This window comes from Periplaneta americana, chromosome 1 (genome assembly GCF_040183065.1).
Source record: "Periplaneta americana isolate PAMFEO1 chromosome 1, P.americana_PAMFEO1_priV1, whole genome shotgun sequence".
Classification (NCBI taxonomy): Eukaryota; Metazoa; Arthropoda; class Insecta; order Blattodea; family Blattidae; genus Periplaneta; species Periplaneta americana.
The window spans coordinates 85011106-85039080 of record NC_091117.1 but is presented as its reverse complement, the minus strand read 5'-3'; the positions used below and the strand labels follow the sequence as shown (position 1 = coordinate 85039080).

The window sequence follows — 27975 nt, the reverse complement described above, 5'->3', positions numbered from 1 at the left end:
TACCAAGCTCTTCATGTAATCCCAAAAGAAAAAATCAAAGGGGTGTTAAATCTGGAGACCTGGCCGGCTATTCTACTGGTCCATGCCGACCAATCCAATGTCCAGGGAACTGTTCGTCCAGTCTGCTGCAACATTTCTGTGGCTTAACCCACCAGAATGAAGAATGATATCTAATTCTTCCCTCTTTCGATAATGCCTTCACGAAATCAAGAAATTTGTTATATGAAAGCTTCAAATAATCACAACAATGCATTGAAACTATCACAGGTTAACCAAACAGTAAAGCAAGAGAAGTTAATTACCAGAATTGCATAAAAATACCTTTTCCAAAGCCTCCTTAGCACTGTACCATGTTACAAAATATCTGTAGATGCAATAACTAATGTTTGTGGCATTATAACAGTTATCTTTAAATAACTTGAAAACGATTAGAGATATCTAAAAACGGATTGTATCATTGATTTTTTTCCGTAAAATTTCACATGATTTTGAGTACCTACATGACCCCCTTCCTACTTAAAATTTCAAAGTTTCATCCAAAATGGCGGCTTTTGAGACAGCTGAGGGCTAGAGTCGAATGAGTCACTGGTATAGCATTTGGTCTTACAAATACTGGTAACACCTACAGTAATCGAAAATCAAGCATATAGAAGATATTTATATGGTTCCAGACTTTTGATTCATCCTGTATATTGAATCCACCCCGGAGTAAGGGTCTATGTACATGTTTTCACAAGTTTGGACCCTTTTCTCAGGGGATATTTAATTCATGAACGAGAAGACGGAATTGGCTATTATTTATTTTAGTTATTTAACGACGCTGTATCAACTACTAGGTTATTTAGCGTTGACGGAATTGGTGATAGAGAGATAAGGCAGAGGATTCTGCATGTTATTACCTGACATTGGTCTTACAGTTGAGAAAAAAACTCAGAAAAACCCAACCAGGTTGTCAACCCAAGCGCGAATCGAACCCACACCCAAGCGCAGTTCCCAATCAGTAGACAAACATGCCTACGCTTGAGCTACATCGGTGACGGTTATTATATATCATAATTATTATCATGACCAACATCATCATTAGCTTAGGGAGCATACTGAAACAAATTTTTCGTGTCATCTAGGGAATGGTGATGGTCTGTTTTCTATAGGATTTTAAACAAAAATGAATTAATTGTGGAATAAAATAATGATATTTATAAAAATAACACTTCCACCAATGATTTTAAGGCCCGATTGTATAAACCATTTAATCTTAGATCAGAGGTTAAATTGATCCTTGTTTCAGCTGAACTTGGAATTTTGTGTTGTATAAAGTCTAATCTGAGATTAATTTGTCTCAAACTAAAGTCAACTTTGACTGAAGAAATTTCTCTAAGTTAGATGATCCGAGTTCAGTTATTTCTTTTCTGTTTGAAATATACGAGTGACAGATTTTGCAAATAAAATATCCATTATTAGTAATATTAATAGATATGTTAGGTACATTTATATATATTTCTTTCAATTTCTTGCCTTAATACACAAACATTCTTATATTTTATAAGGCTCTATCATGTTCAGCATTATCAAATAACATAACCTATAATTATATTATGTTTATAAGAACCATTAATTATTAATGGATATGATAGGTACATTCATAAATGTTCAATTAACTGTATTACTAAACGAAAATTGTCGTTTTATAAAGCTTTATTATGTTTAGCAGTATCAAACACCATAACATGTATACAACTTGGAGAACAGTCAACCTTCTTCTTATTGTCCGCCATTATTTACATTGCACAAAAAGAAACCAGTGTCTCCAACAAAGTGTAATACGGAAAATCGCCAAAAAATAGTTGTAAAGTCGCTAGATTTCTCATTATCAACAAAGAAAGATTAAATTTTGTCTCTATGGGGTGCTAAAAAGGTCACTAAATCCCTATTTAAGCAATATAAAAGTTGAAAGAAATTGTTGTTGAAAAAGAGTTAAAGTCGCTAGATTGGCAACACTGAACAAACCTGTATAACATGGTCCGCGCATCACGTATTTCACCTGTTTATGCGATGTTGCCAAATCCTTTTCACGTGAACTTAGATTGCATTTGAACCAAGGTAATTTGATCCAGAAAAGTTTTATACAATAGAAGAAGTGTCTGAACTCGGTTCACTTTTCGATCTTCGATCAAAGTTGATCTTTAGTCAGGGAGTTTTATACAATTGGGCCTAAGTGTATTGCATAGGAAGTTTACTTACTATTTTAAAATCAAAACGTAATCTTTCAATGATAGCGCCTTACAGCTCAGATTATAAGTTAAATTTACGTGTAGTGTTCCTTTCATTTAGCCATTATTATTATTATTATTATTATTATTATTATTATTATTATTATTATTATTATTATAAACGTCACAAAATATTTGAACGTCCTCTAAGTTTGTTAAGAAGCAAGTTTATATAAAAATAATAATATAATTTTGTTCATAAAAGAATGGCAGTAGGCCTATCCAGGTACAAACATTTTTGCAAATACCTACGTCACACTGTTGAGTAGTTCGTCTGTTGTCTCCTCTTGCACACTGCATGTTCCATATTCTAAATGTTGTATAACTTCCTAGACTACTTGTAAAACTATTGCAGCCTTCACATAGTTTATATGGACTTTGGTCTACCGCAGTGTTTCTTATCTGCCTCTGAACCGGTCTCTTCAAATTTTTATAAAATTCTACGATGGCGACAAGCTGCAGGGTCCATACCTCAATCCATTTAGGGGGTTCTGAATGATCTTAGTACGCTGATACTAGTTTCTGTTACATATTATAGTAACAATGAAGAAGGCCAGTTCGTATTTGTAGATGCAATACCACTACTCTATGTTATGAATTTACAAAAAAAGAAAAAGTACATTAACTCACTCAAAAATGTATTTATTTACTTATTTATTTATTTATTTATTTATTTATTTATTTATTTATTTATTTATTTATTTATTTATTTATTTATTTATTTATTTATTTATTTAGTTTGGTGGAGTTACGGCCATCAGGTCTTCTCTTCCACACAACCAGAAATGCAATACAACTACAAGAAAAATTATATAGCTTGAATTATTGCTATTTATTTATTTCATTTACCATAACAACAATAGTGAAACAATATTAAAACAGTAGTTTCTGTGAAAATAAAACCTATTCTCTTATGAACAAAACTGTGTAAGATTATTATTATTATTATTATTATTATTATTATTATTATTATTATTATTATTATTATTATTATTATTATTATTATTATTTGTTTTTAAATACATTTTAGAATTTCAGTTCTAAACAAAGCTATAGGTTATTCGTTATCTCGTGAAACCAAATGCATTCGTGCGCCGTAGCTCACATAAGGGCTTTGTGGTGGGGGTAAGCGAGCCAACTATCTTGCAAATCGAAGCGTAGGTAGCGAAGAGGGGAAGCTTCTCAGTGCACCTTTTCCTTCTCCTTACGCTCAAGTAAGTTTTACTAGATACCGAATGTACTATAGAAGCCTTTCAAATCTTTTCTGGCTTTTGAATAAAACCCAGACATTTACGAAAAAAACTATATAATTATTTTTTATCAAATTATTTCACAAAGTTAGGACTTTTGTCACTTTTGATGACGATCATACCACCACCACCACCACCACCACCATCACCACCATCACCACAAGGTTTAGGCACTCGTGTGAAATCAGGAATCACCCCCTGAAGTTTGTCGGTGGACTTAAAACTTACCCTGTATATACTTTCATTCACTTGCTGCCTCTTGTACAGTCTGAGTATTTACTATTCAACGCCTAACCGCCTTCATCCTAGTGCACTCTTGGAGGTAGATGTTATTCAATGTTAAAATAAACTCTAAATAAATTACTTGTAAGTGATAGCAGTTGTGATAGTATGATGATTTGAATCTCTTATTTACAGGTATTCGCACATGATGACGACACCTTCAATGACATAAGGGAACACTGTAACGAAACATTCCAAATTCCACATGGTAAGTACATCATAATATATTTCATAGATTTTCAGTTATAGTTAAAATAAAGTTGTGCAGTCAAATGTCTGAACATTACAAAGTCGGAATGGGAGCTCTAAAGTTCCTGATAATTTTAAGTGATACTTAAATACATTTTATGGTATTTCGAATCGAAAAAATTGTTTAACAGAGGTACATCTAGTACGTAAAGTACGACTTAACGAGCTGGAAAATTTTATTTTACACTTAACGAGCTACACAACCGTTTCATTTAAAATCTCACTCACCGTCTTCTTTTTTCGCCATTCATTAAATAGTGACAGCTCCTTATAATATCGATCTCGGGATTTTCCTGGTATAGCTCTTTGGCTTGCTTGTTCTGCTTCTACCAATATTTCGTTAGGAATGTCAATGCAATCCATTTCTACAAATTAATCTCAGACAAAACCATTTGTAGTAAACACTTTTGTTTTATTTTCCTACTCTAGTAACCGATTATGACGTTTTCCTTATAGTAACTGATTAAGACGTTTCTCAATTACACCTATTGTTATTTTGTCTACATTCCTTTTCCTCTTCCTGATCAGTTTCAGCAACATTCTTTCTTCACCCACTCTTTCCAACACAGCTTCATTTCTTATTCTGTCTGTCCACTTCACACGTTCCATTCTTCTCCATATCCATATTTCAAATGCTTCTATTCGCTTCTCTTCACTTCGTCGTAATGTCCATATTTCTGTCCCATACAATGTCACACTCCATACAAAGCACTTCACTAGTCTCTTTCTCAGTTCTTTTCCAGAGGTCCGCAGAAGATGTTGCTTTTTCCTTTTAAAAGCTTTCTTGGTCATTGCTATTCTCCTTTTGACTTCCTGGCAGCAGCTCATGTTACTGCTTATAGTACATCCCAAGTATTTGAACCTGTCCACTTACTCTATTGCCTCATTTAGAATTCGCAAGTTTATCTTCTGTATTTTTTTTTCGTATGACCATGCTCTTCGTCTTATTTGCATTTATCTTCATCCCATACTGCTCACAGCTGTCGTAACATATCCTTTAGTATCATTTCCTCTTGTGCTAACAACGCCATTTATTTTCTATTAAAATATACGATTCAAAATACCATAAAACTTTTGTACAATAAACGACCGTTATAAGAACTCAATATCCTCACATGGATAACTAAACTCGCTGTTGCTCGTCTAGTTAAATTCCATGCTCGCATGTTAAGTTCTACATAAAGGTCTTGTAACGTAAATAACTATTAATTTAATACTTGAATAAAGCGATAGCTTTCTAAAAAAATAACTTATTAATTTCTTACATATTATATCCAGTAGCAATACTCTCACTTCTTCATCATCATCATCATCATCATCATCATCATCATCATCATCCCGCCATCACTATCACCACCACCACCACCACCACCATCGTCACCATCATCATTAGTAGGCTATACTATCCTTTCTTACTTCAGAAGAAAATCCGTTATCTCCATGATCGTAGATGCAATTTCAGAAAGTTTACATTCTTCGATTTTTGTTAGAGGATCCGTCCGGTTTGTTCTTATTTATTGCTTCTCTATCTAGCCTAGTTTATTTATGAGATCCTCATTTCTAATTCTTTATCTTTCAGCCTTTAACACCGCTGAGAAATTGCATTTCTGTTGCTTAAATTTTATTTGTTCTTCTGTGAGTATCTAAGTTTCACTGCTGTCCAATAGCCTAATGTGAAAAATAAAAGTTTTACCTAGTTATTACAGACCATGGAAGTCTATCGGCTAGAGGAATTTGGCTTGACTTAGCCTTTAGAGAAAATTATTTAACAAGTACAAAACTTCAAATTACATTTAAATAAAACAAGAAATTCTGTAGATTTGTAAAATACGTAAAAACTAAATTATAACATTACACTTAGCGATTATGTTCAAAGGCATTGCAGTACTAATGCTTCGAATGAAAGATTTATCTTTCTCTTTATTAGACAATGCCCGTATCTAGAAAAACTTCATTCAAACTCCCAGAAATAGACCTAACTGGTACAAACTGGAAATTTGGAATATCAGAGACATCTGCATCGTCATACTATTAGGTGGCAATGTTCCCGCGGTAATGTGACCTTCGAAACTCCCAGTTGCATCCGTTGTTTCATCTGGCGAAACCTGTATTTCCTTATATGGCATAACGTGAGCCAAAACATTTTCGTAGCAGGGCGCAAAATGATGTTTACGCATTGTTATTGCACGAAGAAATTTTTTTTCAGTATTTTTTCTAAATCGACTTTTTCAAACAAAATATTAGCTAAGAACATCATTTTACACAAGTCGTAATAGAACAGTGACCGAATACCAGCAACCAGATTTGAAGAGGAGGAAGATCTGTTTTGAGCCATCTTGAGAAATACCATTTTTATAGGTTCAGTGTTTTTGTATGAAACATCGTTTGTCTGCTCTGATTTTAGAATGGCATAACTGATATTTAACTCATTTGAACTGAAGTATTCACGCCAAACTCCTCTGTCAGAAAGTTAAATTCCAAACCATTAGAATTCCTTCACTATCTTATTACGTGATTTACAGTCCTGAATTGTTCGTAAGGTGGTGTGGAGTGAGTGGAGACTTATAGTTTAATTTATCATAGGGGTCGACAGATTCTATCAGTTAAAAATCGGTTAGCGTTAGGATAAATAAAATTCACTGTGAGAGCGCAACTCGGCTAATACTCTAATCTATACCAATAATAAAACTGCAATCTAAATTTTTCTGGTAATTTTGGCTTTTTCAATAATAATCGGTGTAAACATATATAATTAACTCTCCTGAGACCAAAAATCGAATTTTTGAAGTTTTTGTTTGTTTGTGTGTCTATCTGTATGTTTGTTACCTTTCACGCTATACTGGCCGAGCCGATTTCTATGAAAAGTGGTATATAAATGACGTGGATCCCATTTAAAATTTAGGCCTGAAGTCAATAAATCGAAATCTCCCGCTTATTGTTGATTTGTTTAGAAAAATGTTACATTACAAAAGTTTCTTTAAATATGTTTCCGATAAGTTTTATTCTGTGCAAAATTTTGATAGGGCTGATATTTAACGAGATATATCAGTTTTAAAATAATGCTTTTTATATCAGTGCTGCCTCAATCAGACTAATACAATGAAGTGAAAACAAATGACTGCGTTTATTTAAGACGGCCTTGCGCGACGAACGGAAAATTTTCAATTAAAACTATTGTTATATGGATAACGTTGTAATCTACTGTACGTAAATGTATATAAATGTTTATCAATATTAATATGTAAAGAGAGAGTGTGTGTTTCTATGAAGTAACCTCAAAATATACTTGACCGATTTGAATAATATTCTTTCGCTATTGAAATGTATAGCTCCTCTAGATGGACATAGTCTCTATATCACTACGGTAATTCCAGAGTGAATCGAGGACTGAGCACAAAATAATGCGCAATACGGTAGGATTAAAACAGATCCTTACGCACAGAAAAGTTGATGTAATGTAGAAACATTTTATTACTTAATTACGTATTTGAGTGAGCCATGCTAATCTACAGCCCTACTTAAATTTTATTTAGTCTACATAAAGTCCTAATTTTATAGTACATTTTTGTAACTGAATATTTCTGGTAACAAGTGCAGCACAGCGCACGTACGTGGCTAGTACTTCACTATATTAATCATAAACTGAATGTACTAAGCCTGCAGCGAGCTGTGCACTATACTCTGCACACAGCTAATCTGTTTCCAGTGGATCTGTGGCCAAGCGCTGGACTCTATTTGTAACAGTTCACATCAGTTAATAGTTGCTTATAATTCTGCAGTGCCTGGGAAAAGTGACACAAGTCAGTTTCCACAAACCTTTTTTGATAATTTATTGACAACTTACGGAACACCTGCTCGCTTGGTAAAAGAGACATACAGTAAGTATTTCTCCCATTACAATAATTCATACAGAAAAAAAAATCAAATCGACATAAACCAGTGTAAGTTGTCAATAAATTATCAAAAAAGGTTTGTGGAAACTGACTTATGTCACTTTTCCCAGGCACTGTAGAATTCTAGTTCAACATTTAAGAATTTATAATTGCACTGCACTACCTCTTTCTCCTAAAATTGTGTAGCTCATGCATTTTGTCAAGACACTCGCGATGCGCATTAGGGGAACAACGTTTCTGTGGAGGGGGTAGGAGTAGAAGGGAAGGTCGGGCGTGTGTCTACCGAGTTCAAGGCAAAGACTAACCCATTCCCCTATAATTCGTAAGTAGACTCATCCGATCTCATGCGCAGCTCTGTAGGAAGAGTGGGGGAGTGTCTGGACATAATGCATGAGCTGTATATTGCGTCAATGTTAGTGCTTAGAGAAAATCGTGAACAGAAGTTCAATTATTGGACTTCCAGCAATGATAAATTAACTAATTGGAATTGTCATACTATTTTTCCGTTTGTCTTAAACATAAGGCTAATCCTAAACCTAATATAGCATGAAGTTTTCGCGAACTTGTGGCTCCATCTGAGGCATCATCGAATATCACCATCGGCGACAATTACTAATGTCCTCGGAATGATTCGAACCTAAGCCCTCAACTTACATCTGTAAATTTGTGCCTAATAATGATCTACATCAAGGCTGGTTTATTATGTAATTGAAGGAAACTGTTTCAAGCAGAATTGTTTTACTTTTGATGTGTAGCTAATGAACATATTAATAATGTGACAATGAAACGTGTGGTAATTTTAAGAAAAAAAAATTTAGCCGTTGAAAGTGATAACAATATCTTCACTCAATAAAAATATATCAATAAATCCTTAGAGACACTTATTTTTTCGTGATGATTTAATTATTAATAAATTCAATAAAATTATTTAACAACAGAAAAAATTAGGATTTTGAATAACTAATGGAAAGTTACCGATATATTTGTATAAGTATTACAATACCGAATGAATAATTGAATCGTGAATTGTATAAACCTCACATGCCCATTCGATGAAGACGATGTAGAAATAAAATTGTATTCTTCATTAAAAAACTCCAGAATATAAGGAGTTTTGAAAACTAGCTTATTTTGTTTAACAGTAGGCTTACCTGTTTCTGACGCTTAGGCCTAATGTGAAACGGTTTTTAGTTTCAATCCACAGAAACCATGAACAGACTAAGTGATAATGAGTTGAAAGCAGAAATGCAGGTGAAACTAAATTTCAACATGCCATACGGAGTTCTATGACTACGTTAAGAGTAGACCAGATATGATAAAGAGAACCAAACCTCAATATAAATATGGGTGCTATGCATAGACATTTCGCTAGCCCGCGCTACTAGCGTGCTAAACTATCCCCGGCTATCGAGTGATTACTTGTACAGGATTCATATCATATCATATCATATCATATCATATCATATCATATCATATCATATCATATCATATCATATCATATCATATCATATCATATCATATCATATATTATATGATTTCATATCATTTCATATCATATCATATCATATCATATCATATCATATCATATCATATCATATCATATCATATCATATCGCTAAGACTGGTTTATGAATACCAAAAACGTTAGTTCGCTAATCATCCACCGGAAGCCCGCGCTAAGAATGTCTATGAATACGGTCCTTCAAGTTTAAAAATTCAACTGCGACGCCTTCTAGCATTAGTGTATGTGTTATCCAAAAGTTATGGGAGCAAAATATTGATATTTGTCGGTCAATTAAATAAATTGACTCTTGATTTGCTGTTTACCAATTTGTGACAATTTCAAGTTGCATCTTTCTTCAGAAGGTTTTCCCTGCAACAAATTAAAACCCACCTCTTACATCTAAAATGAAACAGCAATTAGCTTTATATGAGAGAATATAACATCTGAAAAATGCAAATCATAATATCAAAGCTTTTGTATAAATCATATTGCACATAAGATTTCATACTTGTCTCTCTAGTTCCTTTGTAAATTTAACGAAACTTTATTCGAAGCTGCTTCCCTTATTGTTTGAACAATTCACTGCATAACAATACTGTCCTTTTGCCAGTCTCATACTTAAAATAGCCGCAATTATTTTAAAGTTCGCAAATTTTAAACACTAACCAAGTTGTCTATTATTGTAGTTATGATAACCAGCTGCTAGATTCGCTACATATATGAGCGCGCATATATAGTACGAAGAAAAACCACCGGAGTCTCCCTACTGTTTAAATACGTGTACTATGCAGAAACTAAGAAAATTGCTCTTAAATTGTCATTTTTGGTTCAATAACATTTTTCTCCTTTGTTTCTTATAAGTTCAGTTCTCCTGGAGTTCACCGACTGAAGTTGGGAACCCTAATTGCATTCGAGTATCGATCCTTGATCGAAGAATTCTCTCATGACGTTCCACACCTTCATGATCAGTGAAAGGATATAAGAAAGATCTAATAAATATGAATTATTTTGATAATTACGAAAATATTTGTGTATGCTTTCAGATTACGACAATCAACTGGTGCATCTGGGAAGCTTTCCGGACGAGTCCGACAAAACTCCAATGGTAAGACTTTCTTAGTTTCACTCTACATTCGCGAGAATGACGCAATAGCAGCGGAGAACTTTCACTTTCATGAGTCGTTATATTTATTTATCGTTATTAGGGACATCTCTGTGTATTTCTTGAGTGAATATTTCTAACATTTTTATTGATATCACTATTCGTTTACATCTCTCTTCACTTTTTTTTTGCCGGAAGTGACATGTTAAAAACACAAGGACATAATATGTTCACATCTGCTCTAATCATTTTTTTACTCTTACGTCTCTTTGTTTATATATGCAAACAAACACAAATGTAGTTGTGCATGTTTTAGAGTCATTCATGAGTTCGCCGGATGCATCTTACTTCCGTCAGGATATAGCAGTCAGGAAATCCATCGGTAATCCTTCAGATGTTCTCAAGAGTATGAGTTTCACATCAGACTTCCGTGCTTCATGTTCGATGTTTTTGATCAATCTGATTATATTCTGATTGTTCCTTAGATTTATATTATGACGTATCAAACATAAAAGCAATAGATACTTCGATTCACAAACTGTTTTTCAAAATGTAATTGACTCTGATAGTTATATTCGCACATATTTTCCTTGTAGATCGTCCGCTGCAGTATTACGGTTATACTGTGCAGGCCTTTGAATCTCAGGTTCGTGGGTTTAAAGGGTTTTACAGCAGTAAAGTTTTGGAAATATTCAACACTTTTTTCTTAATTACTGTAGCTTGTACAATAATGAAAATTAGTATGTGTAAAACACTGTCCTTCTGCTATATGAAAAAAAAAAATATTTTTACGATAAAAAATTTACTTTTTTTTTTTTTTTTCTTCAAAATCCAGTTCACTATGCAGTGATGAAGCGTTTCTCACGTAACTCAAAAACTATCCAACATTCTGTGATGAAATTTTTTTGTGTATTTATGCATATCATATCTATAATATGATGCAAGATCACCTCCCTGTCTTTGATAGATATTCTGATAAAAAATAAATTAATTAAAAATGGTCAAATATCAATATTTTATTCTAACACAAAATAAAAAAAAAATATGATTTATTAAGGGATGTAGTTGAAAGAGCATGATATTGTAAATATGAGTTTTAGCAATAAAATAAACGAGAGAGAACATGAAAAAGTTAACAAGTTTATGGGTTATGAGGGAAACGCTTCATCACTGCACAGTGAACTACCACCATTATGAATTTTGATATATATATATATATATATATATATATATATATATATATATATATATATATATATATATATATATATATATATAAATAATTTTTTTAATCGTAAAAATATTTGTTTGATATAGCAGAAGGACAGTGTTTTACACATATCAATTTTCATTATTGTACAAGATACAGTAATGGAGGGGGGAAAAAAATGTTGAACATTTCTAAAAATTTTACTGCTGTAAGCTGTACCTAACCCCTTAAACCCTGCAGATGGCAATGGATTTTGAAGGGCGATAAAATCACAAGCTTGGGTTTCTCTTAGAGAAAATCAGTGTTGTGTATCCCATGTCGTTGAGCCTAATTATAATAATAATAATAATAATAATAATAATAATAATAATAATAACAGAATTAGAATTACAATTATTTATTAGGGTGAAGTTAAGGCCATCAGGTCGTCTCTTCCACTTCGCCATAAATCAATCTGAGGTGACCTACAAGAAAATTCGTACAATATAATACAATCATTACATTCTATGAAATTAGCTAATGATACATGCCACAGATGTTAGTAATAATATAACATAGTTCACAATTTGAAAACATAGACTACTCGTAATGCAGAATACACAGTAATACAGAAAAATAACGTACAGAGAGTTAACGAAACAATATTACAAATAAGAACACTTAAGCCAAATCCTTAAGGGACAAAAGAAAAAACTAAATTATAGGGAACACTAGCTTACACACAGGCATAAGTACGATAAACATGTTCAGCTCCTATCTAATAACAACTTTCTAAGCTTATTTTGAAATGAGCTTAGAAATGTAAATATTAGATGATTGTAATATAACACAAAAAAACGAGACTAAAACCCTCTATAGTACTTTATCTGAAAATGCTTTATTTCAGAGTTATATAGCAAAGAAGCAGTAACAAGCTCAACACAAACCGACAGTAATTTCTCTCAAAAAGTTTACAAAAATTATAATGTGTGTAATAAATATTCGAAGTGATTTCTCTGATCTCGTAGACATCGCCCTAGTGATTTTATAATATCACTTTTACAGCTACGTTTAATTTGTCGCTGTTCTGCTCTGTCAGTGACTTATACAAGTGACTTTAGTCGACCCCATAAGTAGAACTACAGAGAGTTCATGTCCGGTGATCTGGCTGGCCAACTAGCTGGTCCTCCACCACCTATACATTTCACTGCGATATAATATATATCTCTGAAATAAAGCACTTTCAGAAAAAAGTATTATAGGGTGCTTTAGTCTTGTTTTTACTGCTGCATTATACCTATCAAATGCACTATTTACATTTACTTATGGATCACTTTTAATAACACTTTTTTTTATAATTTTTAGCTTCAGATAATTTCAATACACTTGAATTATAATGTTGTAGTTAATTAGGCTATTAATGACGCTGTAACAACTACGAATTTATCTAATGTTGGTGGAATAGGTGATAGCGAGATGAATCCGATGATTTTAGTGAGTTTGTAGTCGTATGAAACGTCTAAAATCTTTCAGGTAATTAGCCTAAACGAGGTTCGAACCAATGTCCTAGCGCAACCTCGTGACACGAGTTCCGTTTGCTAATCCCTAGACCACGTCGGTGGCCAGTTATGTTTAATTATTGAATATTTTAAGGATAATTGTTAACTACCGGTATTATCCATTAAGGTTCTGGAGATTTTATTATCAGTTTATATATGAAGATTAAGAAACATTGATGCCACCAGATAATGAATAAAAGCGGCAGTAGAGACAGCTCCGTTATGTAAGCGAGATAATAAAAAGCAAGGAGCTGCTTTAGAAGTTCCCATACCAATTAGTAGTGAGGTGACGTAAAGCTGCGATCATAATTTCCCCTCGATATGCAAGTCTTCAGAATTGACCTGCATTCAGGAACCGGTTGTGGGCCGCCTGGCATATGGCGAGGCGAGGCGAGGCGAGGAAAGTGTGGGTATTGTCGGTGACCACGCGACGCAGTGCCGGCCGGACGGAGGAGATTCCTTCCTGACTTCCTCATTTCCGGGTTGCATCTGGTGAAACGCGATTTCAGCTTGCGACAGTCAACCCAGTATGACAGCTGACGGCTTCTGATTAAAGAAATGTGGCTTTGATTCGTTCTAGGAGGTGATTTTCGAAGATATCGACTTTCTTTCTCATTTTCATTTCACCATTGCTTCATTTTTTTTATATCTGTAGTTTCTTTGAAGTGTCTGCATAGCTTAAAATGATTTTTAATAAACATTATATTTCACCATTCCTACATTATCGTATCTTTTTTTTTAAAGAGTCAGTATAGTTTGAAAGGAACTTCAGTAAGAATATTACATTGTGTCACTGCTCTATTATCGTCATATTATCTTTATTTATTCTTTGAAGGCGCGCGTCGTTTGAAAGGAACTTCAGTATGGAATTACAGTGCACCATTGTTCCATTATTGTTATATTGCCTTTGTAATTTTTTTAAGAGCCTGAATGATTTGAAAGGCAATAAAGATTTATATTGCGTCATTGCTCCATTATTCTTAGCTACGTACTATCTCTATATCTTCTCGAAATAGCCTACATAGTTTAACCCTTAAATTCACTAAGTATCTTATAGGATACAGCAATTTAATAGGCTATATGCTATAATTTTAATAGAACAATAGAAAAAAATTGGTAGGAAAATTAAATTTAACCAAGATTTCACAATATTATAATATTGTACAACATATAAAATATGGACATTGCGATAGTTGTTTTCTTTACTTTACAGTCCGACACGGTTTAATAAACTAGTATGAGAAATGAAGTTTTGCCAATTTAAGAGTTAAAAGGAACTTTAATAAACAATTATATTGCGCTATTCCTCCATTAGTGTCATATTAACTTAGCTTTTATCTTCTTGAAGAGCCTGCACATTTTAAAAGAATCTTCAGTAAACAATTATATTGTGCCATTCTTCCATTATTGCCATATTAACTTAGCTTTGATCTTCTTGAAGAGCCTGCACATTTTAAAAGGATCTTCAGTAAACAATTATATTGTGCCATTCCTCCATTATTGCCATATTAACTTAACTTTGATCTTTATGAGGAGTCTGCATATTTCTAAAGGATATTCAGCAAACAATTATATTGCGATATTACTTCATTATTGCCACATTATCCTTGTACTTGTATCTTCTTTAAATGGCATGCACAGTTTAAAAGGAACTTCGGTAAAATATTATATATTTCACCGTAGCTCCATTACCTCCATAATACATCTGTATTTTCTTCGAAGAGCCTGCACAGTTTAAAAGGAACTTCAATAAACAATAACACTGATCATTTCATCATTATTTATCTTTGTTTCTTCTATGAAGAGCCTGCATAGTTAAAAAAAGAAATTCAATAAAGAATTATATTGACCATTGCACAATTACTATGATATTATCTTTGTTTCTTTTCTGAAGCGCTCGGATAGTTTCAAAGGAATTTCGATAAAGAATTATTACATTGCCATTGCATCATTATTATTGTGTTACTTTGTTTCTACTTTGATAGGCCAGCATGATTAAAAAAAAAAACTTCAAAAGAATTACATTGGTCATTGCACCATTATTGACGTATTATATTTCTTTCTTTTTTGAAGAGCCTATATAGTTTAAGATGAACTTCAATAAAAACATTACATTGTCTATTGCACCATTATTGTCGTGTTATTTTTGTTTATTATTTGAAGTAGGGTTACCATATTCTGAAATCTGAAAATGCTGACACATTCCTGTCACCAACGAACTCCTTGTACCAACTTCTCATTTATATCATTTCTGTAGCTTCTGCATATTTATCACTAGATAATTTTCTTTAACAAATCCTTGTTACTTACTATACCTACAGATAGTAAAACATACGTTTGCATGTCAAATGTCGGAAATTAAATTTCACTGAACAAGTGTTTCACAGAATCGATGTTACGTCTAATCAATATAATTCAATAACGTGCTTACATACATACATACATACATACATACATACATACATACATACATACATACCCTACATACGTGTTATGCCCATGGGCAGGTCTTTCACTGCAAACGCAGCATTCTCCGATCTTTCCTATTTTCTGCCTTCCTCTTAGTCTCCGCATATGATCCACATATCTTAATGTCGTCTATCGTCTGATATCTTCTTTTACCCCGCACTCTTCTCCTGTTCACCATTCCTTCCAGTGCATCCTTCAGTAGGCAGTTTCTTGTATCCAGTGATCCAACCTATTCCTTTTTCTCTTTCTCATCAATTTCAGCATAATTCTTTCTTCACCCACTCTTTCCAACACAACTTCATTTCTTATTCTGTCTGTCCACTTCACACGCTCTGTTCTTCTTCATATCAACATTTCAAATGACTCTATTCGTTTCTCTTTATTTCGTTGTAATGTCCATGCTTCTGTCCCATACAATACCACACTCCACACAAAGCATTTCACTAGTCTCTTCCTCAGTTCTTTTTCCAGAGGTCCGCAGAAGATGCTCCTCCTTTTTCTATTAAAAGTTTCCTTTGTCATCACTCTCCTCCTTTTGACTTCCTGGCAGCAGCTCATGTTATTGCTTATAGTACATCCCAAATATTTTATGCTGTTCACTTGCTCTGCTGCCTCATTTAGAATTCTCAAGTTTACCTTCTTTATTATTCTTGCGACAACCATGGTCTTCGTCTTGTTTGCATTTACCTTCATTTCATACTGATCACAGTTGTCATTGAACTCCAGTAGCACATTCCTTAGTATCGTCTCTCTTCTGCTAATAACGCATATACTGAACACTACAATATGCTTCTCACAGCTCACAGCAACATGAGACCAAACGAAACAAAAATGAATAAATAAGACTTCAATATGAAAAACGCGGACAAATTAGAGGATTTGCAAAAATGTATGCGAATAACTATTCTTATTATCAGAAAGCGGACATGTCCGCATAAATGCTGACATATGGTAACCCTATTTTGAAGAGTCTGTGTACTTTAAAAGGAACTTCAGAGTAAAGAATTACATTGGGCTTTGCACAGTTATTGTCATGTTATTTTTGTTTCTTCTGTGAAGAGTCTGCATACTTTAAAAGGAACTTCAATGAAGAATTAGGCCTGCATTGACCATTGCATTATTATTGTCATATTATCTTTGTTTCTTTTTTGAAGAATCTACATTAGTTTAAAAGGAACTTCAATAAAGAATTAAATTGGCTTTTGCACCATTGTTGTCTCATTATTATCTTTGTTTTTAGTTTGGAGAGCCTATGTAGTTTAAGGCACACTATTTAAATTTCTCCAAGTTCCATAGTTTTAAAGGTTCACAATATTGACACCAATAACTACCATACTTATGGAGCTAGATTCACCAAATTTTGGGTATATCTGGTTATTAATGACAAATGTACAAAATTTAATCCGCCTATGATAAGTGGTTTGCGTTTTATTAATATTTTATTAAAATATTGAATCGCTTTATATAAAAAGTCCTTTGTGCCACAATTTACATTATTCTTAACTGATATTCACTTACATAGGTCCTACTATACATGAGATCAAACCTTACTGAAGGGTTTTGTTGTAAAATGAATCAGTAAATTACTAGAATTTTTATTATAAAAGAATAACAATATTCATAAAAAAATTCCTACTAATTTACTGATTCACGGTACAGCACAATCCAATAGTAATGTTTGTTCTAATGTATATAAAGAATCATATAAGTGAATATCAGTTATACATAATGCAAATTGTGGCGCAAGGGACTTCTTACATAGATCAATAAAAGGTAAAGGTAAAGGTATCCCCGTAACATGCCATGAAGGCACTTGGGGGGCATGGTGGTAGAGCCCCATGCTTTCCATGACCTCGGCACTAGAATGAGGTGGTGTGGTCGGCACCACGCTCTGACCGCCTTTTACCCCCGGGAAAGACACGGTACTCAATTTTATAGGAGGCTGAGTGAACCTCGGGGCCAATACAATATTTTATTAAGATATTAATAAAATGAAAACCACCTATCATAGACGGATGAAATGTTGTATATGTATCATTATTAACCAGATAATTATACCAGTGATAAACAGTTTATGAATTTAGCTTTAAAAATATGGAAGTTAGTAATTTCAGTATAGTGTCCCTTTAAAAGGAACTTCAATACTGAATTACATTGCCCATTGCACCATTATTGTGTCATGATTATCTTTGTTTCTACTTTGAAGGGCCTAGGTACTTTAAAAGGAACTTCAATAAAGAATTACATTGCCCATTGCATCATTATTGTCTCATTATTATCTTTCTTTCTACTTTGAAGAGCCTACGTAGTTTAAAAGGAATTTCAGTAAAGAATTACATTGGTTTGCACCATTGTTGTCTCATTATTAATTTATCTTTGTTTCTAATTTGAAGAGCCTACATAGTTTAAAAGGAACTGCAATAAAGAATTACATTGACCATTGCACCATTACTGTCACATTATCTTTGTTCCTTCTTTGAGAATCCCCCAAAGTTTAGAAGGAACTTCAATAAAGAATTACATTGACCATTGCACCATTACTGTCACATTATCTTTGTTCCTTCTTTGAGGATCCCCCAAAGTTTAAAAGGAACTTCAATAAAGAATTACATTGATCATTACACCATTACCTAAGAAAGTTATATTCTATCTATATACTAAAAGGCACGACAGTTTCTGATATTATCATCAGATACCGTGCTTTAACCACGAACCATGATCAGTTATGTCGAAATGTTTATAATTGATACAAGAATTTCAATGAGTCTCTTTCCAGTTTTTGACACAATCTCTCCAGTTCCAGTTACACATTTCATCGTTGTTCGTAAGGCTATTACATTTAAATCGTTTACCATCACCGGTATGGAAGATCAAGAACTGAAAGATGCCTTCTCAAGCTTTCTCCGCTCTTGGATACGATTTTATCAGTGCCCATGGATATAGTCCAACTAGAGAAACTGAAAGGGTCATATAATACAAACTTCTTCCCATAATTCGTGGGTATTATGTAAACGAGACTACGCAGTAAGTGAATTTAAATTTACGCAATGCCCACGAACGAAATTCTCAAGCGACCGACAGTTTCCTTGCAGTGCCAGGAAATCTAGTTACACAAGCTGATAAATACGCTTTCTTTAGGTTAAGAATTTTTTTATACAGATTATGGACAAGAGATAAAAATAAAAATTCAATTTTTAATTATTAGTGTTGAAGATTTTTTGTTTTGCAACAATTGTGAAAGCAGAATACATTAGCTTTCCACTACAGAATCATGGCTTCATATCCTGGCAATCAAAGATTTATTAAGTGGCAGGCAAAGATGGCATCGGGATAGATTTTGCTTGGATACTGATAGTTTTGTCTCCTAATTTGACATTTTATATGACTATATTTATATCTATGAAGCAATTCTTTCCCAAAGACAAATTTTGCCGCTTGTAATGTTGATGTTAATTTGTGAATATCAGTTTTCAATATAACAATTTATAACATTTCTCTACTTATTTCTGAAACATCATTTTCTTTTGTTTTGCAGTGCTTCGTACATTGTGTTATGGACAAGAGCGCAATGGTAAGTTTCAATATAATATAAATTATTTCGATTCAATTAGGTCGCAGTGAATTTACATTAGACTTACATATAAATCTCATATTGTATTAGATGTAAAACACAAATAACCTAGGTATATGTTACAATATAATCTACTGTTTTTCTAGTCCATATTTAAAATCCAATAGATGATCATTATTTTCTTTTAATATTTGGATTGAAGAAGGGTATTGTTATTAACTGTAATGATGATAATTAGATTTGCTCTTAGTGTCTTAATATAGACATTTAAATACACTGTGTTCCTAAAGTCATGGTGAGGTTTCAGAGGGCTATATTTTTTCAATGAATAGAGATAGAAATGTACTTGTGCCAGATGAAAATAAAACCCCCAAAGTTTTTTGTTTTCTTTTTTGAGGCACTGAAGGGAACAAAGGATGGTAACAATCGAACGAATGCAATAATTTTCAGTGTTGCAATTAATCATATAAGATGGATATTCAAAGAAAAGTACAATGTGTTTTGTGGCTGGAAAAATTTGAATCTGTGACTCGTGTACGGCATGAATTTCGTCGCGTACCGCTTATTTAACAAGAACCACCACATGAGAGTAACATTCATTGTTGGAATATAGAGTTAATAGCCTATTGGAGAAGAAACATATGCTGGAAGGCCATCTACAAATGATGAAACGGTAGAAGCTATTCGAAGATCATTTGTTCAGAATCCAAATAAATCAGTTCGTAAATTTAATGTGTCCGACTAGACTTCCGAAAATTAAAAGAAACGTCTTTGTGTTACTCCTTATAAACTTCAATTATTACATGCATTTCATCCAGATGATTGTCAGAAAAGATAGGAGTTTGCTGTGGATTTGCTTAATGAGTCACGGATTCAAATTTTTCCTGCCACAAAACACATTGTACTTTTGTTTGGACATCCATCTTATATAAGTAATTGCAACAATGAAAATGATTGCATTTGTTCGATTGTTACCGTCTTTTGTTTCCTTCAGTGCCTCAAACTTACAGACAAAAAACTTTGATAATTTTATTTTCATCTCGCACCAATGTTACATTTCTACCTCTATTCCTTCAAAAAATATGTGTGTATGTAACCAATGCCTATCCACTTCACTTTACGTGATTCTGGTTCCGCATATTGCGGATAGATGGCAGAACTGTGACCATTTTCTAGTTGTACACCACTTCGGTGGGCCACACTGTACATGATATGTTTCTGTGGACAGTTATGTCGTGTACTAGAGTGAGTGTATGTGTAAGTGTTCGTGTAAGTGTAGTGTCTGGATTGAGTGATGATGATGAATATAAGGAAGGGAGAAGGGGAAACCCAGTGCCGACACGTAGCTTACTTCTATCGAATAGCACCAAGGGGGCCGCCAGGCTTAACGTCCCCATCCGACGGACGAATCACTATCAACAGTGACATATACCTTCTCTTCATATACACTGCGGAGAGATTTAGGATTTAACTCAGGCATATTGGTGCACAATCTAGTGATTAGAAGTTGCGCACCGCCATCTCTCCTATTTCCGAGGTAGAAATTTTACATGAAAATTTCTGATTCCGCCGGGAATCGGACTCGGGCCAGCTAGTCTGGAGGCAGACACGCTACCACAGAGCTAACTCGGCGGACCCTTCAAAAAATATAATCCTCTGAAACTCGACATAATGTATTTAAAAACAATATTTTGATTATGTCTTCGCATTGTTAGCAATGAAGGAAAAATAAATAAGTACAATGTTAATGAAATTTTTACGTTTCAGATGGATGCGGAGGGCACATTTGACAGTAAAGTAATGGTGGAGAAGTTACAAGGGTTTCCAAACGGAACTGAATATGAAGATCTACAGGAAATGATTGACAACTGTATTACGGAAAACGGTACGTATAAATAACAACAGAAGTCAATGTTGTAGATTTACTACGAGTATTTACCAACATCACATACGACTTAATTGAAAGTTCCCGCAGTTTGCCATTTTTTTTAAGTGCTGCTTATAAATTTATGCTGTAAAGATTTGTATTATTAAGGTACGAGATTATGATAGGTAATATAGATTTATTTTACTTGGCTTACGAAGACCTGCTCATTACAGATTAATTAATTTAGACCCATATAGGCCTATTGTGCTATCTACAGTAAATAGAGCGAACCGTAAGTAATGTCATTAATTTTAGGGTGTTGTTCTTTGAGATACTTCAAACAAAAAAGTTTAATACAATTTTGTTCGATTGTGCTTCCTTTTCTAGATCAAAAATGTTTCATACGAAACATTCCATAGCGTGTTTTGGGAAAGCTATTGATTGAATTCCCAATATGCTCAGTCAATTTAAGGGACAAGTGTATTTTGTCAGTGAATGATTAGAAGAATTTTGTTCGGATCAAACTTCTGCACGTTTAAAGAACAGAACTAAAATTCTTTCATTCATTTAATGTCATAATACACTGTTATCTTAAATTGACTGAGCATATTGGGAATTAATTCGGGTTAATCCCAAAACACGCTATGAAATGTTTAGGCCTAATATAAAACAATTTTTATCTCGAAAAGGAAACAAAAACGAGCAAAATTCTATTAAACTTCTTTGTTCGAAAAATCTCAAAGAAAAACCCCCTGAAATTAATGACATTACTTACGATTATTCCTTTATACGATGATTTTTCCAAGTCAGACAGGTAGCCATTAGGTGGCATTCGTGAATCCAACGCTGTCAGATGGAACATCTTACCTCAACCATACACAGCAAGATTTTATTCCGAGAAAAGACAATAGAATCACTGGTCTCGTAACTCCAAAACCTTAGAACCTAAATCTGCAACGGGAACCCATATTATCCTCAAACCTCGCCCCAGCCTATTTTTAGCTATTGGATATGACAGATGAAATGAAGGGGAGATTGATAAATTTGGTGGTATGAAAGAGGAAAATGAGAATACCCCAAATTCCATTCAGTCATAGGACTTGCCAATGTGGAAGACCAACGTCGTGACGTAGCGTTCAGCCAGACGCGTGAAGTTAAGTCTACAGTTTATAAAATCTAGTGACACTTGAGGTGTAGTAGTTGTTGTCCATTTATGGAGTGGCACACAAATAGATATCAGAGAGTAAATTGCATTTATAATGTTATGCACTAGTAATTTGATTTAATCTGCCTCATAGCAAAATATTTGGTATGTTTTATACATATGTAAAAAGATTATTTCAAGTTATTCACAGAATTTAAAATTTAAGTTAACTTACCAAAAACATGATTTGGATATCTTATATTTCAAAGAAACGTTATAGGGCCTTTGGTCCAATACGTTTCGTCCACTTTTTTTTGTCCACTGACACATTTGTCCATTTCATGATTCGTCCATTAAGTTTTGTCCACTGTCCATTTAGTCCATTTTCATGCTTCGTCCATTATATTTTCGTCCACTGACCATTTCGTCCACTATGGCAAAAAATATAGATGACATGAAACATAATTCATTTGGTGAAAAAGTAATTTATTTAAATTTAAATATGTTGTTGAATGTAAATACTGTTTGTATTATAAACATGATTAATCATCACTTTCGTCTTCCTGAAGAACTTAAGCAGGGTTCATTTTTGAACTATATGACATTCCTCTGAGATATGTTTCCAGCCGGTCGTCGTTCTTGTAGTCTTCATATCGTGTAACTGTTTCCCATGAATATTGACTTATTGGTGCACGGACTCGCGTGTGTTCTCCCAACAATTAATTACCTGCTCATTTGATTCCTGTTCATCCAGCAAGAGTCCACACCAGTGGAGTAACGGTTAGCGCGTCTAGCCGCGAAACCAGGTGGCCTGGGTTCGATTCCCGGTCGGGACAAGTTACCTGGTTGAGGTTTTTTCCGGCGTTTTCTCTCAACCCAATATGAGCAAATGCTGGGTAACTTTCGGTGTTGGACTCCGGACTCATTTCACCGGCATTATCACCTTCATCTCATTCAGACGCTAAATAACCTTAGATGTTGATAAAGCGTCGTAAAATAACCTAACATAACATAACATCCAGCAAGACATCCAAATACTGGGATGATGAACAACCATGAGTTTTTTTAATTTACTATGCCAATCTTGGACGGCATTGTTAAGCCTCTGTTCCCCACTCAAGACTGCTTCGTACACATTCCATAACCATGTTTCCGGTGTTGTAATTGTAGGTGGGAAACACAAATACGTATGTATTCTAAGATGGATGAAAGATTATGGACATAAAAGATGTGGACAAAATCTATGGATGGACGTAAATTATGCGGACCAATCGGTTGTGGACAAGAGAACGTGGACGAAAGTGAGTGGACGAAAGATAATGGACGAAACAATTACGGACAAAAGGTAGTGGACAAAAGGCCCGCAAACACAAAGAAATACAGTACATATATTTTAGAAGAACTTTATAAACCACAAGCAAATTGTGGTAAAACAATTGAGACACTGATAACAAAAACGGGACTAGTCATGCAGAGGTCATTTTGAGAAAAAAAAACTTCACAAATTACAGTGTACTTGCTTTAACCCCTTGTTTTTGGTATTGTTACCTTGAACTTGGCCACATCTATTTGTCTCACAAAGAGTATTCTTTAAGAAAACGGAAAATATATAGGTTTTAAACCTGCTGACTGTCTTCTTTTTGATCTAAAGAAACTAATTGTTATAAAAATTGTAAATAAGTATGAAATGGTACCTAATGAATGTTTGTAATTGTATTAACTATATTGTTAAAGCGCAAAATTATATTTATAAACAAGTTGACACCTCAGTAACACACTATTCAATTTGGTCGTCTGTACTGACCCACAATTCACTCCCAGAATCTTGAGATGCTGGGTTATTTTGTTTAACACTCAATCTGGAAGCGTGTGAAACACTTTGTTAGAGAAAAGAAAATAAGCTCCATTTTTCAATTTAACGCTAGAACTCTAGAATGTTCCACGTAAGTGACAGCTTCCATTTTTAAATTAAACGATGAAAGGTCGCTCATATAATATGGGAGCACTCAGATAACCCAAAATTGATGACAGCTCCCGTCTTTGATCTCAGCGCGTCAGTTACAGAATTTAAATTATAAATGTATTCGTCATAATCGTTTAACTTTTATTATGACATATCATCGGTTTACAAGCAAAACACATCAAGTCAAAAATATTACTGCTGAGAAAAAGGCGTTTATAATGGAGGCCTAGAAGAAATATTACAAATCTGTAATACTATTTTGTTTTTTCGTTTTCGACCCCACATGTTTTGAATATTAAATGTGAAGTATCGTCCTGTTTATTGCTGAATGTCACTGTGAATGGTACACCGGACTTAGAAGTTCGTAAGATATTATGAAATGTTTGAAAAAAAATTATTTCCTCAAAATATAGGCCTAACATATTTCCTTCATAAAAAAAATGGAAGTACAAATATGATTCTACAGCATAAATCAGCATTACATATGATAAATTTCATTTGTGCTGCTCGATTTATAAACAAAAATATAAATTTAAAATTCAATTTATAAAGTCATGCAATTTAAAATATTTTATGTTATGTATTAAAATAATGAAAATATATTCCTCAAAACTTTTACGTAATCTCTTAGCCTACCCGTAGATAATAATGAATCTGAAAAGTGATGACAGACAGTTGAAGCAATGATTTGCAAGATCGGCTCATTTTGATTGTAGGTAGACCCGAGCGCAAAACGTGTTTCGTTTGTTTCGCGTGACGTTATTGTAGCGTGAAAAAATACTATTCATGCTTGTGAATTCTAGGACTAATAACGCTAGCATCTCAACTGTCTGGTAGAATCGCGACCCTGGAACCCGGTAGTTACTCTTCTTATTGAGAATCTAGTCCATCTATCTGGCTGTCAGTAGAAAGTCCGTCTATTATCACCTCATTAACCGGAAGCATTTTAAAACTCCGCTCTCGTTTTTATGCCGTAGGTATGTTTTGTTTGGTTCTTTCATTTAAGAGGACAGTATCCTTTGCTCCTCATTTGGAACTCTCAACTCACTAAACTTTATTTTACAGTGTTACATAAGACCATCTTTAAAAAGATGCTGTTGATGAAATTTCTTATGAGAAGTAGATTGAATTATTTTACATTTTTTCATGTCATGTCAATGGGAAAATAGAAAGAGAAACTTTTAAAAGATTGGCAAGAAAACGGCTTTTGCTAGGGAATTTGGGGCTGAGAAAAACTGAGAATGTGAGCTCCAAGCCTGTTGGTCACTTGTCTCAACTTGAGTTCCGCCAATACTCTGAAGGAAAATCGGAGAATTTTGAAGGAAGAAGCAGAAAATGGACGTAATCATAATATTATTTATTGTCTTTTTGTTTATAATAATAGATGAAGAGAAAAAAGTAGGGAACAAAAATATGAAAGAAACATAGCGTGGTTCTCTAGCTGTTTTTAACAGTGTAGTTTTTTTTTAAATAATTCGAGTTCACTTGTAACGGATGCACGCTTGGAAACAGGTTTCGCTTAGTACGGCGCCGTTCGAAAAGTGACATGGGCAAGTAACAGCCCACTTAGCAGTAATTCAGCGCGTCATTTTTCGGCAATAAAATTTCGCGACTTCGTACATTACATTGCAGATCTAATCTATTTACTTACCTTGTAATATTATTACTAGAACTGTCGAGTGCCGACCATCCTTTCTAATGCACATGTAATATGTTTTGAAACGAATTCTAGTCACACGCCGGATTTCATCTCTATCGATAGAATTGAACGGTTTCATTCAATTCATGAACAATTTCGACGCTTTCTAAACTGATATTTTTATACAACTGCCTGTAAGTTAATTTTCTTAACGATTTAGAGGGAATTGAATGTGTTCCTACTTTTATTTCACTCCCCACTTTGCCTGATTTGCTTTCCAATCATTTTGTAGAAGATTTTTGTAGGTAATCTGCTATTTTGAATTCGAAGCAAAAGTTCTGTCCATTTCTTGCGATACTCTGCAAATTTCGTAGGTACTAAAGAAATTTATATGTCGGTCTTGTCTCATTTGAGTCATTTCTTATATTTGCCGATATTTATCCATTATTTAATCCTGTTTTGTGCGACCTTTCACGTTCCATAAGGATTTTGATTTCACTTCCTTATATAATTTTGTATTTTTGCACTTACAATACATCGAGGTTTCGCAATGCGCCAAGCTAAGTTGGTTCAGTCACAACTTGTTGGAATTTTATTTAAAAATTTGCTTTATTTTTCTTCTCTGAGATATTAGGTTGAACTTTTTATTCTCTGAGATATTAGGTGGAACCTGTTTCGGTTTCAAAAGACTTGCGAACTATTCTCTAGGTCTACCTGGATTGCTTGTTCCTTTGGGACTTTATGACAAATTCTTTAGCGATTCTAGCTATGCTCGTCCTTAAACATTTTGTTAATATTAATTTACACTTTCTTGAGATTCAATAAAATTCTGCAAAAAAATATTGATCGTGTTAACCAGGAAAGAAGCAATAACATTTTTTAAATCTTCATAGAAAATTGTAATAGCGGATTTTTTTTTTCTTGTGTATAACTGGAAAGATTTTATTTGACCCAAACACGCGAGGAGAGGCAAGCACTTCCTCCTTTCCACAGAGCAGGTGTCTACTCCGCATACACACGCAGAGGGGAAGGCACTTCCTTCCTACTGTCGGTTGCTGCAAAGATGATGTCATCATGACCTACAGCGCATACCAATGCTTGACTATTCTAGATTTTATCTTCCCAACTATACATAGATAGAATAATGCTTAGTCATTTTAGTATTCCGCAGAATTTATAGTCAAGAGTTTGAGGTGAACCCAACGACATATTTGTGGTGGATAAAATCTGTGTGTAGATGAACTTTTATCGAGGGCTTCACTAATTATCATTCTCCTTATTTGTCAAGAGCGTGATGCCTCGTGTAGGAAGTAGGAGAAAGAAGAAAAATTCTTGAATCTAAATACAATTATATTCATATCTAAGAGGACATGAATTCAAGAAGAAAGTAATTTTTGAATCACATTATTTTTGACAATAACCATAAATCTAAAACTAAGCAGCATGCTGTGAAGTTTCGTAGACCCATTTTACAAAGTTCTTCTTTTGCTTGTTGGTGAAATATTCTACCAGCTTAATATCACTACTTTGCAGGTTAAATTATCCATATTACATTTTATTCATAGTTTTAAAATTGTTCTATTTTCATATTTTCAGCGCAAGAAGACCTCTGTGAAAGATCTTATGGCTTTGCAAAATGCCTAATGACTGAGGTGATTATATTATTTATTACGTTATGAAATAAGTAATTTTATTTTAGTAATGAGAAACATTCCGAGAATTATCATTCAATTAATTAAATGTACAAAATTTCTATTCAAATCATTTTCTTCACATATTCATATTCTCTATAAATAAATTTACAAAATTATCCATATATTGTATCTTTGAATTGTCAAGTTGCATATATTCTCAGTACAGGAGAGAAGTTCAATCATCATCATCATCGTCATCATAATCAATAACTTATTCAATTAGAAACTTCAGTCACATAAGATATTCCATCTTTGATGTAATTGAAGCAGTTTTTGTCACAAAAAATATCCGAAAACAAAAAGCGCGTCATTTTTAGATGTTCGAATATA

The 27975-nt window shown here is 33.7% G+C and overlaps 2 protein-coding genes across 2 annotated transcripts in view; one reads left to right on the top strand and one right to left on the bottom strand.

Annotated features, from left to right (window-relative positions):
* The window catches only part of LOC138697766 (phosphatidylcholine translocator ABCB4-like), a 264750-nt gene that overhangs the window by 202488 nt on the left and 34287 nt on the right, over positions 1-27975 (bottom strand). The window lies entirely within an intron of this gene.
* The window catches only part of LOC138697754 (general odorant-binding protein 84a-like), a 30377-nt gene that overhangs the window by 1059 nt on the left and 1343 nt on the right, over positions 1-27975 (top strand). The window contains exons 2-6 of the mRNA XM_069823246.1: positions 3938-4010; positions 10492-10553; positions 19303-19338; positions 21106-21223; positions 27548-27603. Coding sequence (XP_069679347.1) covers positions 3938-4010; positions 10492-10553; positions 19303-19338; positions 21106-21223; positions 27548-27603 — 345 coding nt within the window. The remainder of the gene's footprint in view (positions 1-3937; positions 4011-10491; positions 10554-19302; positions 19339-21105; positions 21224-27547; positions 27604-27975) is intronic.